Source organism: Mus pahari, chromosome 6 (assembly GCF_900095145.1).
Source record: "Mus pahari chromosome 6, PAHARI_EIJ_v1.1, whole genome shotgun sequence".
NCBI classification, from domain to species: domain Eukaryota; kingdom Metazoa; phylum Chordata; class Mammalia; order Rodentia; family Muridae; genus Mus; species Mus pahari.
The window spans coordinates 99,623,890-99,641,277 of NC_034595.1; the positions used below are offsets into that span (position 1 = coordinate 99,623,890).

Consider the following 17,388-nt stretch of genomic DNA (forward strand, 5'->3'; position numbering starts at 1 on the left):
TCTTCCTCCTCCTCCTCCTCCTTCTTCTTTTTCCTTCTTTTTCTCCTCCTCCTCCTTCTTCTTCATTTTCCTTCTTCTTCTCCTCCTCCTCCTCTTCTTCTCCTCTTTTCTTTTCTTTTCTTTTCTTTTCTTTTTTTTTCTCTCCTTTAAACTGGCTGTAAATCTGCGGGTTCCCTCATTAATAATGCGTATCGCAATGTTGCCTTTTCAGAAACCCTCTTTTTACATTGATGTTCTGGGACGTATCCTCCCTCAGCATCCCCAGCTCCCATCCCTGCCTCTCACTCCTGTTTCTTCTTGTTGCTTGCTATGGAAGATTCTGCTATTCATTTCTTTCTTTGTCGTTGCTGCTTGGTCCAAGTCTTGGCTACTGCCCATGGTAGGCATGCAAACAATACATCTCTGGGGCTAGGGCGTAATTCAGTGGTAGAGTGCTTGCTTAGCATTCTGACGCCCTCGATTTGACCCCGTTCCAGAGCAAAAAGAAAAAAAAAACTAATAAAACCCATATATACATAAATATAATTGACTGGATGAGCTGTAATTGAGATGCTGCACACCTGTAACCTGGGTATTTGGTAGGCAAAGGCAGGAGGGATTCCAAGTTAGAGGCCAGCCTGGGCTGTATAGTGAGGTTAAGATTAGCACATTGTTTTAAAACACAACACAACAAAACAACAATAAAAGCAAGAAAAAATGAAAAGAAAACAGAACCAAAAATGAGAAATAATTGCCTGGCTGAATGAAGGCAGTGAGGCAGCCCTGCTGGGCTGGGCACCCGCTCCACACCCTTCACTCTTCCTTGCAGGGCCATCTGCCTGGCTTGCATTCAGCCTACTGTGTTCCCATGGATCCTCCCCGTCAGGTCAAACAAGGACAGGCCTCGCCCAGCACACGGAGCACTGACAGGTAAATCAATCATGCTTTTCTGGTTCACAACAGGCTTTGGGCGATCCCCTCTCCTCAGACTGATAACTCCTTGCCCTGCTTACATGGAAGGCAGCAGTCATCTGTAGCCAGCACACCGGCCTGGATGGTCGCCCAAGTGCTGGGGTTCTCAGGGGCAGCAGGTGCCAGAGGCAGGACTGGGCTTCCTCTCCTGGACGGCAGCACTTGTTTTGAAGTATCTGGCGCAGGCTCTGTACCAGCCTGGCAGGGAGGCTGGGCGGCAACACGGTTTGTTGTTTTCACCTTCGTTGTTTGTTTTGAGACAGGGTTTCTCTGGGTAGCCCCGGCTGTCCTGGAACTTACTCTGTAGCCGAGGGTGGCCTCGAACTCAGAAACCCGCTTGCCTCTGCTTCCCAAGTGCTGGGATTAAAGGCATGCGCCACCACTGCTCAGCCTTTGTTGTTTGTTTGTTTTTTTTTTTTTTTTTTAAGACAAGGCTTCTCTGTTGCCCTAGGTGTCCTAGAACTCACTCTGTTGTAGCCCAGGCTGGCCTCAGAGATCCGCTTGCCTCTACCTTCTGAGTACTGGGATCAAAGGTGTGTGCCATTGCCTGGCTTGTTTTGTATTTTGGTCCAGGGTCTCAATATACAACTTTGGCTGGCCTGGAACTTGTTATATAGATGAGGCTAGCTTTGAACTTGAAGAGATCTGCTGGTCTCTGTCTCCCAAGTGCTGGGATTAAAGGTGTGCACCACTGCACCGGGATCAATAACTCATTTTTACATTAGGGTCCAGAGGAGTGAGGGGCTTGTCTTCAATCTCCTGGCAAAGACTAGTAGAGCCCAGACTTCCTTGAGCCAGTTCAGCCCTGGGGTCTCCATTGTCAGTCACTGGCCACACAAAAGATACTACAAGAGTAACACGTTTGCCTAGCGTTTATTCTGGGTTAAGCCCTGTGTTGTGATCCGCCACCCAACTCCTAGACACAGCAGAAGAGGGCTTCGGATCCCATTACAGATGGTGTGAGCCACCATGTGGTTGCTGGGATTCGAACTCAGGACCTCTGGAAGAGCAGCTGGTGCTCTTAACTGCTGAGCCATCTCTCTGCCAGCCACAAAGTTGTGTAGGGTTTTTATTTGGGTTGTTGTTTGTTTTTGAGACAGGGTCTCATTATATAATCCTGGCTGGCCCGGAACTCACAGAGATTCACCTTCACCTGCCTCTGCCTCCTGAGTACTAGGATTAAAGGCATTACAACACCTGGCACTTTCTTGATTCTTGATTGACATAGGAGGGAACAGTCTACTGTGGGCAGTGCCGTCCCTGAAAGCAGGCTGAGCAAGCCATGGGGAGCAAGCTGGTAAGCAGCAACCTCCATGGTCCCTGCTTGGGCTCCTGCATGTGACTCCTGCTCTGTCTTCTCTTTATGATGGACGCCACCTGTGGGCTGAAATAAGCCCTTCCCCACCCCCAAGCTTCCTTTGGTCAGGCTGTTTATCACAGCAATGGAAACCTAAGGCCTATGGGTTCTGGGAATCTAACTTGGGCTGACAGGTTAATATGTTTGGGTGGCAAGGACCATTTCTTGCTGAGCCATCTCACCAGCTCCCACTTTTTACCAATTAATTTATTGTGTGTGTACGTGTAAGATATATGTACCTGTTTGGGTATATGTGCGCCTCCCTTCACACATGTAGAGGTCAGAGGAGGGTGTCAATTGTCCTTTTCCCTCAATCTCCACCCTATCGCTTGAGACAGGCTCGCTCACAGAACCTGGAGCTAAGCTAGTGGCCAGCAAACCTGTCTCCCTGTCTCTACCCATCAGCACAGGGGTGGGAATGTATATACGGTGCATTAGTTAGGGTTTTACTGCTATGAACAGACACCATGACCAAGGCAAGTCATATAAAAACAACATTTAATTGGGGCTGGCTTACAGGTTCAGAGGTTCAGCCCATTATCATCAAGGCAGGAGCATGGCAGTATCCAGGAAGGCATGGTGCAGGAGGAGCTGAGAGTTCTACATCTTCATCCAAAGGCTGCTACTGGAACACTGACTTCCAGGCAACTGGGGTGAGAGTCTTAAGCNNACANCCACAGTGACACACCTATTCCAACCAGGCCACACCTCCAGATGGTGCCACTCCCTGGTCCAAGAATATACAAACCACTACATACGGCCATTCGTGGTCCTTTCATAGGTGCTGGGGACTTGAACCCAGATCCCCATGCTAGCTCATCTACTGTCCCCAGCCTCCAGGTTTTTCATTATTCACGCATCTCGGAGAGAGGAGATGTGACCGGGGCATAAGAACAGGGGCGGGGCCATCAGGTTCACTAGAGGAACTCTCAGACTGCAGGAAGGGTATTACTGGACCGCACAGTTCATCCTGGCACAAGATGAAGACTAAGATCAGACAATGGGAGAGAGCATAGGTCAGGGTCGTCGTCATCGGTGTCTGTAATCACTACTGTCACTCTTGTCTTCCGTCATCATTATCCACACACACACACACACACACACGCACACTGAGTGGGGATTTAGACCCAGATGTCCTGACATCGGTGCCTACACTCACAAGTAAATCCATTGTTCCCAGTCTTTCCATACCACACTGCTTAGACGCAATGGTGACCCGGTTCCTAGCTGGTCTACTGCAGCAGGATTGAAAGGAGGCCTGCTCAGCCTTCCTTCTTCCCTTCCTCTCGCTCTCTTGTGTCCTCTCTGCCTCCTCAGAAGTATCTTTTTGTCTCACAGAGAAGGTCGAGTGCTTCTCAGACTACATGACCCTGCAGATCCCGAGGAGCCACGTGCAGGGTTTGAGGCAGTGGCTGGCCGGGGTCCTGCGCCTGCCGGGTAAGCCATCTTCTCAGACCCGGGTTTTCCAATGCTCAGCCATTGACTGGCTGGAGCCTTTGCTGAGGGAGATCCCCAATGCGTCCCTCACCCCAGGGCACAAGGGCGGCCTTCCCTGAAGGCTTCATGCTGGTTTCTTACCAGGGCTGCCCTGACTATCCCCAAGACAGTTCCTTCCCGGTTGCGGTTGCGCTCTCATCCCATTTCCTCTTCTGATCCCAACTTAAAATGGCCTCCTACCCTTGTTCACACGCTTGTCACCAGCGCCACCTGCAGATAGTTGAGGGCAGGCACAGCCCATGGCTCCATGCTGATAGCTGCTGTGTCTCCAGGACTAAGGACTCTCTAGTTCAAGTTTAGGAGACTCCTAATAGATACTTGCTCACCCTGATCGAAGTGTCTGTCAGGTGCTAGTAGAACCCCTAAACGCGCGCATGCGCACACACTCATTTAAGCGCACGAGTTTACAAAAACAGTGTCGCAGCCGGACGGTGGTGGCGCACGCCTTCAACCCCAGCACTTGGGAGGCACAGGCAGGCGGATTTCTGAGCGCGAGGCCAGCCTGGTCTACAAAGTAAATTCCAGGACAGACAGGGCTATACAGAGAAACCCTGTCTCGGAAAACCAAAAAAAAAAAAAAAAAAAAAAAAAAAAGAAACCCTGTCTCGAAAACAAAAAAACAAAAAACAAAACAGTGCCGCAGAGTTCATGTGGAGGTCAGAGGATAACTTGCAGGACTATTTCTTCCCTTTAACTAAGTGGATCTGAATTTGAACTTGACTCATCAGGCTTAGTGGCAAGTAGCTTTAGCTTATCGAGCCATTTTGCTGGCCCACAATTCCTTCTTTTTTCCTATTTAGACCCTTATTGAGTGTGTATGGGTGTTTTGCCTGCATATAAGTCTGTACACCATGTACATATATTGCTAGTGGGGGCCAGAAGAGGGTGTTCATCTTCTGGAACTGGGATTACAGATGTTTGTGAGCCACCAAGTGCATGCTGGGAACCAAACCAAGGTCCTCTGGAAGAGCACACGTTTTACCCACGGGAACCACAATCTCATGCGTGGTGGGAGAATCTCATGCCCAAAACAGCCAGAAAGAGGGACAGTTATCACTTTCAGAAAACTTTGAACCATGAGCTTACCCATTGGAAGTGGGAAACTTCTTTTTGTTTGTTTGTTTTTGTTTTGTTTTTTTGAGACAGGGTTTCTCTGTATAGCCCTGGCTGTCCTGGAACTCACTCTGTAGACCAGGCTGGCCTTGAACTCAGAAATCCNCCTGCCTCTGCCTCCTGAATGCTGGGATTAAAAGCGTGTGCCACCACCGCCCGGCTGAGTGGGAAACTTCTAGAAGGAACTAGAACAGAGATTATGTGCCTGTAGCTCATCTCTTGTTGGGGTTTTGATCACAGAGGCTGCAAGTCAGACACCTACAATTTTCCTCTTTGGTATGAGAATGGAGAAATTGAGAAGGGAACCTCCCATCTCAGTGTTTTTTTTTTTTTTTTTCCCCTTTCCCTTCCCTTATTTTTGAAGGCAGGGTCATATGCTGTGGCCCAGGCTACCCTAGAGCTCCGCGCAATCCAGGCTGACCCCAAACTCATGGCAGACCTCCTTCCTGTCTGTCTTGGCCTCCCAGTGCTGGAATTACAGGTGTGAGCCACCACGCCTGGCTTAGTCTGGGAATTCGAAAGTGCTGTCTGGGACCGGTGTGTCCTGAATCCTGAATTGGTCCTGGGATGGTCAGCCAGGCGGCGATGCCTCTCAGGAGCTGGAACAGCATCTGTGTATTAAAAGGCCACTTTTCCAGGAGAAAAATGCAGAGGATACATTAAGCTGTCGCCTGTTCTTTGGAAAGCCATTATTAATGGAAAACAATAGATTAATAGTTTTAAAACGCTTGTTCAATAAGTAATTTTTATGGCTCTGGATAGAGCCCATTAAACATTTCTGTGTGTTATTATAAAGAAGTTTTAAGTGTAAAATCATAAAGTCAATAATCAGGGAATTAGTCACAGCAGCCAGCCACAGGCCATTAGTTTTAGGCGCTGTCAGAGACACCTGTGGCTTCGGAAGGAGACTGCTTCTTTTGCTCCGAAGCAGCACCAGGTGGGGATGCAGAAACGATGTTGCCTGCGATGCTGCCTGCTGCCTCCCATAAAGTTGAAGGGACAGAAAGCAGGTGCGAGCAGTGGGATGCGGGCAAATATTTACAAAGTGCAGACGTGAATGGGAAACCAAAGCGACCCGGGTCAATTTGCACATCCAGGCTTAGACACTTTATTTCCCCAGTGAGCTGCCTTTCAGAGCCACAGGCTCGGCCTTGATCTGCTGCTAAAGATAGCCGCGAAGGCTGCAACCTCTGGAAAGGAAAGCAGCAACTTCTATGTCACCAGAGAGCGCGCCCCCCACATCCAGGCTTCGAAAGCTGTCTTCTGCAAGGGCGTGTTCATCTCCCATCAGATGAGACTTTTAGGGAAAAAAATTACCTCAAAAGCAACACGAGATAATTATGGAAACAGAAGAAATCTAAAGACGATAATGAAAACTACCTGTAATCCCCCTGCTCGGTGATATTCCTCATCCAATGAATGTTTGCTCGAGAGCCATCTCTGATGTGCCAGACGCAGCTTACTTAAGGCACTAGGAATATGGCAAAGAGCAAAACAGATAAATACTCTTGGCACCACGGGGCTGGCATTTGAGTGGAGGGCAACAAGACCATTGCTATAGTCATTGTCTTATTTTTTTTCAGCTGGTGAGGCGGTAATGCGAGATGCCGAAAGGCATCCTGGGAGTGGGGCGAGGTTTGGAGAGGAGTGATGGAGCCTCTGCTGGCAGAGACCTTTTTGACAAGAGGGCTTTACTTAAAGACTTGAGAGTGGTGGACTGAGCCCTGAGCCACGCAGTTATCTGGAAAAGACAGAAGACTCAGCCAGTGGAAAGGCCCTGACTGCACCGACGACGACGACGACGACGTGTTAGAAATAGCAGGAAGACCAGTGTGGCTAAGGCAGAGGGAGGGCAGAGTCTTCGCGCACCTCACTGGGGTCTCTCTGAGTGCAGAGTGGAGCCATCTGGCGCAGGCGGCAGTGGGACTCTGTGCGCTGCTGGGGTGGGGATGGGAAAGTAGACTACAGTGGGCGGAAGGAAGTAGGAGAGGAGCTAGGAGACAACTTCTGCGACCCAGGCTGGGCCCAGAGCTGAGAGATGACTGGGAGGGACAGTCTGTATGCTGGCTTCTGTTGGCGGCCACCTTCCAAGATTCTATCTTAACCGTTCTCTGACGTCCCAGGGTGGCACAGCCTTGGGCTTAGGTCTGAGTGTCGGAAACTCCTAACTTCACCTCCGAAGTTCTCCCGTGGTTCTGTCTGTTTCTGTCATAGGCACCAAGAGGGCCCCCAACCACTTGGATTCTCTTCTTACCAAATGTGGTTACCTCTTGCATCCTGCTCACGAGGGAGGCTTCATCTTCCGAGCACTGTACTCTGGTTGCTTTGTACAGAAAGAGGTGGGTTTGAGAAACGACTTATATGCTGTGCTGGGGCCAGAAGTCAGTGCCTCGTGTACGGCTAGGATGCCAGGCAAGTGCACAACCACAGTTACACAGCCAGCTTCTTTTGTTGCTTTAACACAGGGTCTCACTATAAACCCATAGCTGGCCTGGGTTTATTAGCTGGGCACATAAGGCTGGCTTCAAACTCACAGACATCTGCCTGCCTCTGCCTCCCAAGTGCTGGGACTAAAGGTATACACCCCTGCCTCTAGTTCTGCCCTACTCCCACCCCCACTTCCCTAGGTTTTTCTATGTCACAGAGACCTGTCTGTCTTAGAATTCAATCTGTAGACCAGGCTGGCCTGACATGCTGAAACTCTGTTGTAGAAATGGCCATGGCTGCTTGCTTAGTTGCTGTGCCTCAACTGCCTCAGCTGTAAAATGGGTCCAAGGGAGTCAAAGGAAACAGGCTACCAACCAGTATGTTGTCAGGGATGATGGGACACAGGCTGCTGAGCTGTCTCTTTAAGGTGATCTTTCTGAAAGGTATAGCAGTCCCCAGCCCCTGTTGGGGACTGCACTGTCACAGGCCAGAATCTGCCAAGTTTCCCAGTCCATGAGAGCCTTCCACTTGATTCTTAGCTCTTCCACAAGACAGACTTCTAAGAGGCCTTCATTAATCATGCCCACTACGAATAGAGGCTGACCTATAATTGTGGCTTATTAACTGCATTTTCTTCTCTTGTCTGCGTGTGTGAATTCTGCCTGACTTCCAGAAAGCAAATTACAGGTTGGAAATCAGAATGTTTCAAAAAGGGGCAAAAAGGTTGAAGCAGAGCGATCGCTACATAATGAAGTGTCCCATGATCGTGGCAAGGCTGGGTGAACAGAGTGTCCGTTGTCATCCCTCGTTCATTCAGGTAACAGCCTGGGAAGGCCTGGGAGGGCACCCCAGGTGGTAGGGGGCATCCTGGGCTGGCTCCCCTTCAAAGGCCCAGGTCGATGGTTGTGGTTCCTGAGCCTTGGGACATAGCCCAGCAAAGCAGACAACTAGAGACACGGGATAGGACCATTCTCTCTGGATCTCCATAGTTCTCTCTGGATCTCCATAGTGTTGGCTGGCAGCCACCTTCCACTGGGCTTTTTACCAATGAGGTCTTTGTCAGGGTAAGGGATGGAGTGAGAAATGAAGTCTCTGAGTCTGTGTTCTTCATGTCATCCAACAAACATCAAACCAATATTTGTGTTTTTCTCTTTGGGTTAAGGGATGTTGCTGGCTTGGTCCTTTCTCTTTTCTCCCCCACCTCCGCGCGCGCGCGCGCGCGCACGTGTGTGTGTGTGTGTGTGTGTGTGTGTGTGTGTGTGTGTGTGTGTTCGTATGTGTGAGTTTCTCGTGTGTGTCCCGAGGACAGTGGGAGTCAGAGGACAACTTCAGGTACCAGGTCTCACCTTCCACTTTGTTGAAGACACGGTCTATCATTTGCAGCTCCGTGTGTCAGGCTGCCTTCTGTGGAGCCTCTCGACTCTGCCTCCTCTCGTGCTGAAGGAATGATGAGATTACAAACCCAGCTACCACATCTGACTTTATGTGGGTTCTGGCAAACCAAATTCAGGTCCTCTGGAAGAGCAGCCAGTAGCCAGGCAGTGATGGGTCACACCGCATACTGCACACCGCACACCTTTAATCCCAGCACTTGGGAGGCAGAGGCAGGTGGATTTCTGAGTTGGAGGCCAGCCTGGTCTACATAGTGAGTTCCAGGACAGTCAGGGCTACACAGAGAAACCCTGTCTCGAAAAACAAAAAACAAAAAAACAAACAAACAAAAAACAACAAAAAGAAAGAAAGAAAGAAAGAAAGAAAGAAAGAAAGAAAGAAAGAAAGAGCAGCCAGTGCTCTTAACAGCTGAGCCACTTTTCCAGTCCCAAGGTCTTTACATTTTTGAGGCACGTGCTTTATGCAGAGAACAATTTCCTCAGCTTTGGGACCTCTTTTTTTAACCTAGGTCATGTCATGATTTATAGACATCAGGGCTGGGGGGTGCTCACAGTCCCAGGTTCCGTCCCCAGCAGTCAGGAGCAATGGATTTCAATTGGAGAGAGCACAGGCCTGTGGTGTATTCCAGCTGTGTGCTGTCATTGCCTGGTGGCATCCCTGAGCTCAGGTTTCTCTGTAGCCCTGGAACAGAGAGAGACTAGACTGGGGCAGGGGAGGGTTGCAAACCCACAGCAGAAATGCATGTGGCAGACACAGAGAGGGGGAAGGGATGGACCCAAGTGCTCATTTCCTCAGAGCAGCTTCGCTTCCCACCCACCCTGCTGTGTCAGGCATGGATGTCGCTGCCTTGTGGTTTATCATTTCGTTGCTAAGGATGGAAGTCAGGACTTGGCATCTATCGGGCAAATGCTCCACCACTCAACCATGCCCCTGCCTCTGCTTTGCTGATGCCGACCCATCTCACAGTAGGCAGGAGGTGCTGTTTACAGCCCCATTTTATGGAGTGGACAAGTAGGTGAAGAAGTGAGAGTTGCCGAGGTCTCATAGCAGGTAGTGGCAGGATGGCTCTATGAGCCTGAAATATAAGGGGCCGTGGTGAGCTAGAACAAGCTCTTCAACGAGCCGCTGCTTAAGCTTGGCCCAGCCTTGCTAGAATTTTCAGCATTTTAAAAGAGAAACAGGAAATCTATAGTTGAGTGTAAAATTACATCATAAAAAGCTGACTGTGTGCTGGGAAAGTAACTCAGTGGTAGAGTGCTTGCCTAGCATGTGTGGGGCCTGGACCTCTCAGCAAGAGAAGACTGAACTTTATTCATTGAAAGTGAGCAGATGTTCACTTATTTTGCTACAAGGGTCTCACATATCTCAGGCTGGCCTTAAACTCACCATGTAAAGAAGATGACCTCGGACTTCTGATTCTCTTGCCTGTATCTCCCACGTGGTAGGATCACCAGTGTGACACCACACCTGGTTTATGTGTTAGTGGGGATTAACTTATGGCCTCATGCTAAGGGAACGCTACCCACGGAACCGCATCCAGCATCCAAAAATGTTAACTTTCATTTTTGTAAATACCGTGTGGCCAAACAGAACGGTGAGTTTAGATCGGGGTTTGAAGGTGCACTTCTGGAACCCCACATGCAGGGGGTTGAAGCGAGAGGATTGTTAAGTTTGAACTCAGTCTGTGCTACTGGGCAGGAGCCGTCCAGCAAGTGGCTGAAGGTGCTTGCCACCTGCAAAAAAGGGGAGAAATGACTTCATCTAGTTGTCCCCCGATCGACCATCACACACGAACCATGATACACACGTATACATCTGCCTACACAATAAATAAATAACCCAAACATCCCCAAGCCCCACATGCCCAGTTTTGCCTGATGACATGAGGAAGAAGGAGGGGAGGGGAGGTTGGAGGGAAAGACCAGCTAATGACAACCAGCTCCATTTAAGAAGCATCCGGATACACGTGCCAAATGCCAGGCTCTACGCTGGTGCCAAATGGTCAGATCAGAATGGATCTTGCCTGGGGAGGGAGGGGCATACACTCCCATCTGTTCTGGGCTTTGAGGTGAGGTGCAGAGGCTGGAACCCCACCTCTGTGCTTGCTCCCTGCATCTTGCCTCTGGACTTCTCTGCTGCTCAATTTTAAGGAGCAGTGCCTGAAGTAGAACACTGTTTAGGTCCCGTTGTGGTCTTGTCAGGCAGGGCGTTGCTGTTCCTTAGAGTCACGGACCTCATCTTAGAGATCCCTCCGTATAGTCGTGGGGCGTGGGTTTGACAGGCCTGGAATGGTCAGGTCTCTTTACACTGGCCTGTAATTCCAGGAGCAGCCGCTAGGGGGACAAGGTTGCCCGTGTCGTATAACATTTCCCGGAGGAAAGCATAGCTGGTAGCCAGCCAAGCACCCACTTTGTCCCTTTTGACCTGCCCAGATCCTCAGCGTCCTTCCCCAGTGTAGATGTTGGAGCCTATACTACCCTCATGCCCCTGGGTAGAGTCGCAGAGAATCCGCTGCACCGGAGTAATGGGTCTCAGGTGCCCCAGGCTCCTCCGTTTCCCCTCCCCTGTCATAGAACCTCACCACCTCATCGAATTGACTGATTCATTCCTGGTGGCTTCTGCAGCCACTTCCATGGCTGCACCTTGAACTTGCATTAAGTTTTAATTAAAGCCGTTACACCAGCCTTGCCCTTGGCTAAATGCAGCTGTGGGCACAGGGCACATAGATATTTAATACTCTGCCTCTCCCTGCTGATGGCACAGGGTGCCCAAGGGTGTACCCGAGCCGTGCCCTGCACACAGCGATCTGCGAGCTTGCTTAAGTGTGCCCACAAGCCCCGAGCGGGAGGCTGCGCAATAACTATTCATTGCCCTGGGTTAAGTGTGCCCAGGGGCACCTGTAAACTCAATGCAGTGATTAGCGATTGCTCCCAGGGAAGACTACCCGAGGTCCTGCTGAATGTCTGCTGGCCCTAAATATAGTCTGCCTGTGGCCACTTAAAGGACACGGTGGTGGGTTTAGACTGTGTGCTTGATCCCACTTCCTTTTGTTTCTTTACGCAAAATTGTTCCCTCCGTGGAAAAGCCCAGCCTCCAGGGTTGTCTTGCTGCACTAGCCCCACGGTGGAGAGGCAGGAGAGAGGCTTTGGTGGCAGCCCTGGGAAATGTGGAATCCCTTTACCATCTCACCAAACCTCAGATGTCTTTCCCATTCTTTCCTCTCTGCTCCCAAAGTGAAGTCAGTACCCACAAGGTGAGGAAATTACAGGCTCCTTGTGGGCTGTGCTGAGCCCCGTGGGCAATGGTGGGGGCAGGCGTCTCTGAAGCCAGGGGCAGCTAAGGCACTGACAAGACTGAGAGGATGTGGGGGGAGTATCCCCAACTCTGTCCACCTGTCTCCGTGCCTGAAAGAATGGATTCTGTACACATGGTGGAAAGGGGTGGGAGAGTTGCGACGGCTCATTAGTCTTTTTGGACCCAGTGTCCTTAACTTTCATAGGTGGAGGGGAAGGGAGGGGAGGGGAGGGGAGGGAGTCGCTTTCTGTTAGCCTTGGTTCTTTCCTGTGTCTCAAGCCCCTTACCCATGCTTGCAGCACAGATAAAGGCAGTGGGAGCGGGTCGAGGCATTAGAAGGGGAAGAGGTGAGCTGTGAGATGCTCTGTGGCTAAAGGCACTCTCACCCACGCCTGAAAACTCAAGTTCCGTGTCCAGGACCCACACAGTGGTGGAAAGAAACAGCTGACTCCCCTCAGTGGTCCATGGACCCCTGCACACGCACACTGTGGCAGGTGCGTGCCCCCTCCCCACGCTGACATAATACATAAATAATGCAGTAAAGGAAACGGAGATAGGAGGACAGCTGGGCTCAGGCAAGTCCCTTGACCACACCTCGAGGTTCAGGTGCAGGAAGAGACCAGCTGTCCAGGATTGCCTGAGACCATCCTTATTTTGGCATTGAAAGTTCTTCACTGGGGGAAAACAGAGATGATTGGGCATTGGAAGCACGGCACCAAGGGCGAGCACGCTCTTTATCTTTTGCTTATTGGAGTCTGCAGGGAATGGGGAAGAAGTGGGGGTCCTGGGGTACGATGAGGCAGGAGGACCTGGAAGAGGCCTGGGACCCACCCGACATCTTGAACAGCAGGGTCGTGCGGTACACACACACACACACACACCCTCCACCTTGCCAGCTGTGCTCTGTGCTCCAGCTGCCCTGATGGTCTGGCCCAGGGCAGCAGCTGAGGTGACATTTCCCTGGGTCTGTTGACACTTGAGTCCCAGAACATAAATGATTTTCTCATCTTAATGAGCAAACAATCAGGGCAGCCCAGCTCTCTCTCTCTGGATTCCTGCTGAGCCAATTGCCCAGGCAAAGGCTCACTCACCTTTGCCCACAGCACACAGCTGTTCCTTCCTCTCTGCTCTGCAGGTCTCTAGGCCCTGGCCTCCAAGGACTGACGCTGAACAGGTAGGTGTGGTAAGGGCATTGTTCTGAAGGGTTCTGCTAGGCCCTGAGGCAGGAGGTTGTCACTTCCATGGCCCCTTTGTGGAGAGTGTCCATGGACAGTAGTGACTTTCGTGGGTCTGGGAGTTGGCAAAACTCCCCTTCTACTCCCTACCCCGCCATCCTCCATGCATAAGTCTGAAGCTGTCTGAAAAAACCTGGTGGGATTCTGCTGGGGTAGGAAGTCTCTGGGTCCTGCTGTGCTAAGATTCTCTCTGTAAGGTCCCCAGTGGCCGGCGCTGGCTCCTATGCAAGGACACCCATTCCTGTGGTACACAGCTGTCGCCTCTATTCCCCTCTCTCTGACTCCCCTTCTCTCTCTTCCCCCTCTTTTGTGTTGAGACAGAATTTTCACTGTGTAGCCCTGACTGGCCCGAAATGTTCTATGTAGACCAGGCTGGCCTTGATCTTACAGAGGTCCACTTGCCTCTGCTTCCTGAATGCTTCAAAGGTGTGTGTGTGTGTGCTACAATGTTCAAACCATTCTCTCTCTCTCTCTCTCTCTCTCTCTCTCTCTCTCTCTCTCTCTCTCTCTCTCTCCTTTTCTTTCTTCTTCTTTTCTTTTTTTAAAGATAGGTTCTCATGTAGCCCAGGCTGGCCTTGAATTCACTAAATAGCTGAGGATGACCTTGACCTTGGTCTTCCTGTCTCTGTCTGCTGAGTGTCAGAGAGGGAATCAGGTCTCTCCTTCTACATGTGCCTAGGTGGCTGAACTCAGGTCATAAGGCTTGGCAGCGAGGCTGAAGCACCTCACTGTCCCTTACCCACTGATGGGTGTGTACATCATGACTGTTTTTTTTTTTAACAGCTCAGGGGAATCAAACCCAGGGTGTGCTAGGCAGCCATCACTTCTACCACCTCAAGCTATGCTCCACCCCAGGTTTTGCTGTTTTGAGACAAGGTTTTACTATACAGCCCAAACTATTCTTTCACTCATGGAAAGTCCCTCGCCTCATACCCCCAAGCATTACGGATACGGGCGCGAGTCACTGTGGCACCAGGCACCGGTTTTTCCTCCTAAGAGAGGCTTACCCTGCTCTTTGGAGCATGGCATGTTTGTTTGTGCTCTAAGCATCCCTACAAGAGGTCTGCTCCCCTGAAATATAAGGGTATCAGAGTCTCTTGAGTAGCTGCCACCCTTGGCCTACTGATCTCTCCATGACCCCATTATCATCTTTTTTTTTTTTTTTTTTTTTTTCCTCCAAGACAGGGTTTCTCTGTGTAGCCCTGACTGTCTTGGAACTCACTCTGTAGACCAGGCTGGCCTCGAACTCAGAGATCCACTTGCCTCTGCCTCCTAAGTGCTGGGATCAAAGGCGTGCGTCACCACTGCCCCGCACCATTATCCTCTTGAGTATCTTCCAAGTACCCATGTTCCTTGGCCCAGAGTGACCATGTCTCCCTGGTCAACTGGATTTTGACTTTGCCTTATCTCTTCAGACACCTTGGCTGCTGTCCCTTCGAGGGGAGCTGGTGGCTTCTCTGGAGGACGCCAGCTTGATGGGATTGGAGGTGGATATTGGTGCCACCATGGTCACCATCCAAAGCCCGAGACAAGAACTTCTTCAGAGGCAGGAGGTCAGTGGTGGACGGCAGGCCACGCCAGGCTTGAGGGAGGGCTCTGTAGCCTGGCACCCCAAGGAACACTTTGTCATGTCGAAGTGCCGATTCACGTGTCCACCTGTGAGACTGGACAGATTTAGGCAGGCGGCTTCGAAAATTGGGCCCCATTAGCGTAAAGTGCACCGCTCGGCAGATGAGGGGCTCCGGCAATCATGTATTCAGCGAGTCCTGATCATGGTGGCAGGAGCGTAATTACCATCTCTTTAAATAGCCCAAAGTTGCCGTGGAAGAGAAGACGGCTCACATGACACTTGCTCCGAGCTTGCTTCCTGCTAAAAATATCCTGGCTAAATAATATTTCCTGGTTGCACTGGAGCAACAGGCCCTGGCCTGGAGTCTGACTCTTGGGGCTTTGTTCAGAGATGAGGGTGGGTAGGCAGAGCACTTATGGAGGGAATGGGCCTCTGGAAGGAACAGCGGCCACAGGGGGACCTTCCTGCTTCCCCAGGTGTGGAACACCTCCCTGGAGTTGCTGCCCTTGTGGCTGGTGAGCGGTTCCTATGCCTACTCCTTGGAGGCTGCGTGCCCACTGGGTAAGACCCAGGGGTGCCCCTAATGCCCACCTCTCTGACCTAAGCACTGTCTGTCACTTCTGTCTCTTCCCTCTGATAACCACCTTGCCCCACCCCACCCCAGTCTGCCTCCCCCTTTCTTATCCCCAACCTCGGTGCTGGGAGGAGTTTGAGGGGGATGCCGGAGCAGGCTGACTGGTATACGGGGTGTGACTATGGACCGGTCTATCTTACCAAGGGCTGCCAACCTGGGATCTGGGAACATCTCGGGCTCTAGGCAGGCTGTAGGGATGCTGAGGACAAAGATGGGAAAGGATCTGTGGTCTTATTCTGCAAGGCTTAGTTAGAGGTGATACCTGCCCTTCTGCATGGCCAAGAGACCAGGACTCTGGGAATACTCTGCTGGCCTCTAGGGGATTTAAATTCTAAACATCCCACTATGCAAAGTTAGATGGACCAAGGGTTTTTTGTCCCGTGTGGGTAGATGAGAGATGAGGAACCGTGCAGGTTTGATTAGAATTTTATCATGAAATAAGTTTCAGAATGAGAACTCTGGGGAGTTTGGGGGCCTTGGGAGAATGTTCTTGCCAAGTCCCTATACATCTCCTGCCCTGTTGGTATTATTTGAAATATCTTTATTTGGAGACAAATGCTTTCATTTAGCAACTGCAGAGCTGGCTCAGAATGTCCCCGTGAGAGGGCTGACACGACAAAATTCTCACTAGCGTGTAAACAGCTGATGAGCTGTGCTTCCTGACAACAGCTTGTAATGGAAGGAGCGCCAGGCAGGCTCATGGATACAGTCTTAGAGAGAAAGGCCCTCCTGCTTTTCCTCCGACCTTCCCAAATGACAGTATCCTCTGGGAGCCAGGGAGGGTGACCTTTTTCTCCCTTCTCTTGTTGGTCCATGCAAACATGGTCTCGGGACCAAGTCCCAGGGTCTAAATCAATTGAGGAATGTGTGGGGCTGGTAGGCCCTGTGTGTCTGTAACCTGTTTTCTGGGTCATGTGTCCTTCCAGCGTCTTCCCAGCCAGGGTCGGAGATCTCAGTTCACATCCCCAAGCAGAGACTGGGTCTGGTCAAAAGAGGATCCCTTGTTGAAGAGTCCCTGAGTCCCAGGTTCCTTCAGGTACAGCAGTCGGACACCTTCACGGTGGCTGAGGACAGGGACTTTGTGGTTGTCAGCATACCAGCGTCTCGGCTGCTTCAGGACCAGGTCAGTGTCCTGTCGTGCTATCCCCTCTGAGGCCTCCTGCCTGGGCCACAGCTAGAGCCAGAAGTCAGAAAGGCATAGAGCAGGCCTTTGGGGACTGGCTGGGAGGTGGCCTCTCCATTCACACCCTGGAGGTTCAGCTTGGTTTTGGAGGTGGCCCCAACGGGGACAGCCATAGGGCATAGGTACATCTTGTCACATGTAACCCGTGTCTTGCTGCCCTACAGCCATGCCAAGAGGCCAGAGAATCCCCGGGGACACAAGCTTTCTACAGGGTGGACCTGAGCCTGGACTTTGCAGAGATGGACTCCCCAGTACACTGGATGGTAGAGAACTTTTTCCAGTGTGTGGGTAAGTAAGGAACCCTGAAAGCGTGCCTGCTGGTGACAGGCACGTGCCACATAAGGTCGCATTTCCTGCCCTGGGTTCGTTCTCCTATGACAGATTTTCATTCTCTGGATGGGAGATTCAGGCAGCCGAGTGATTCTGTCAGGCTGCTGCTGGAGCTGGCTGAGATAAAGAGAGGCCTGGGTACCGAATGGGAAACAGGTACCTGGCTGTGGGTGGACGATGGAGGTGGGAGCATAGCAAATGTCCAGCTCAGCCTCAGGTTAGAGTGTGCGAGTGTGTGTGCATGTGTATGCGTGCATGTGAATGTGCACGGATATGGAAGCCAAATGTCCAGTGTCTTCCTTGCTCATTCAACGTTTTTTTTTTTTTTTTTTTTTGTTTTTCGAGACAGGGTTTCTCTGTGTAGCCCTGGCTGTCCTGGAACTCACTCTGTAGACCAGGCTGGCC

The 17,388-nt window shown here is 51.0% G+C and overlaps 1 protein-coding gene across 3 annotated transcripts in view; it reads left to right on the plus strand.

Annotated features, from left to right (window-relative positions):
* Positions 1-17,388, plus strand: part of C6H1orf127 (chromosome 6 C1orf127 homolog) — a 32,201-nt gene that overhangs the window by 7,496 nt on the left and 7,317 nt on the right. For 2 of the 3 annotated variants that reach the window (XM_021201325.2, XM_029540214.1), the window contains exons 2-10: positions 809-909; positions 3,647-3,745; positions 7,133-7,257; positions 8,019-8,162; positions 13,167-13,205; positions 14,682-14,819; positions 15,313-15,397; positions 16,397-16,593; positions 16,818-16,941. In XM_021201325.2, coding sequence (XP_021056984.1) covers positions 809-909; positions 3,647-3,745; positions 7,133-7,257; positions 8,019-8,162; positions 13,167-13,205; positions 14,682-14,819; positions 15,313-15,397; positions 16,397-16,593; positions 16,818-16,941 — 1,052 coding nt within the window. Of the gene's footprint in view, positions 1-808; positions 910-3,646; positions 3,746-7,132; positions 7,258-8,018; positions 8,163-13,166; positions 13,206-14,681; positions 14,820-15,269; positions 15,398-16,396; positions 16,594-16,817; positions 16,942-17,388 lie in introns of those variants that run through there. The other variant, XM_029540215.1, reaches the window with a different exon arrangement.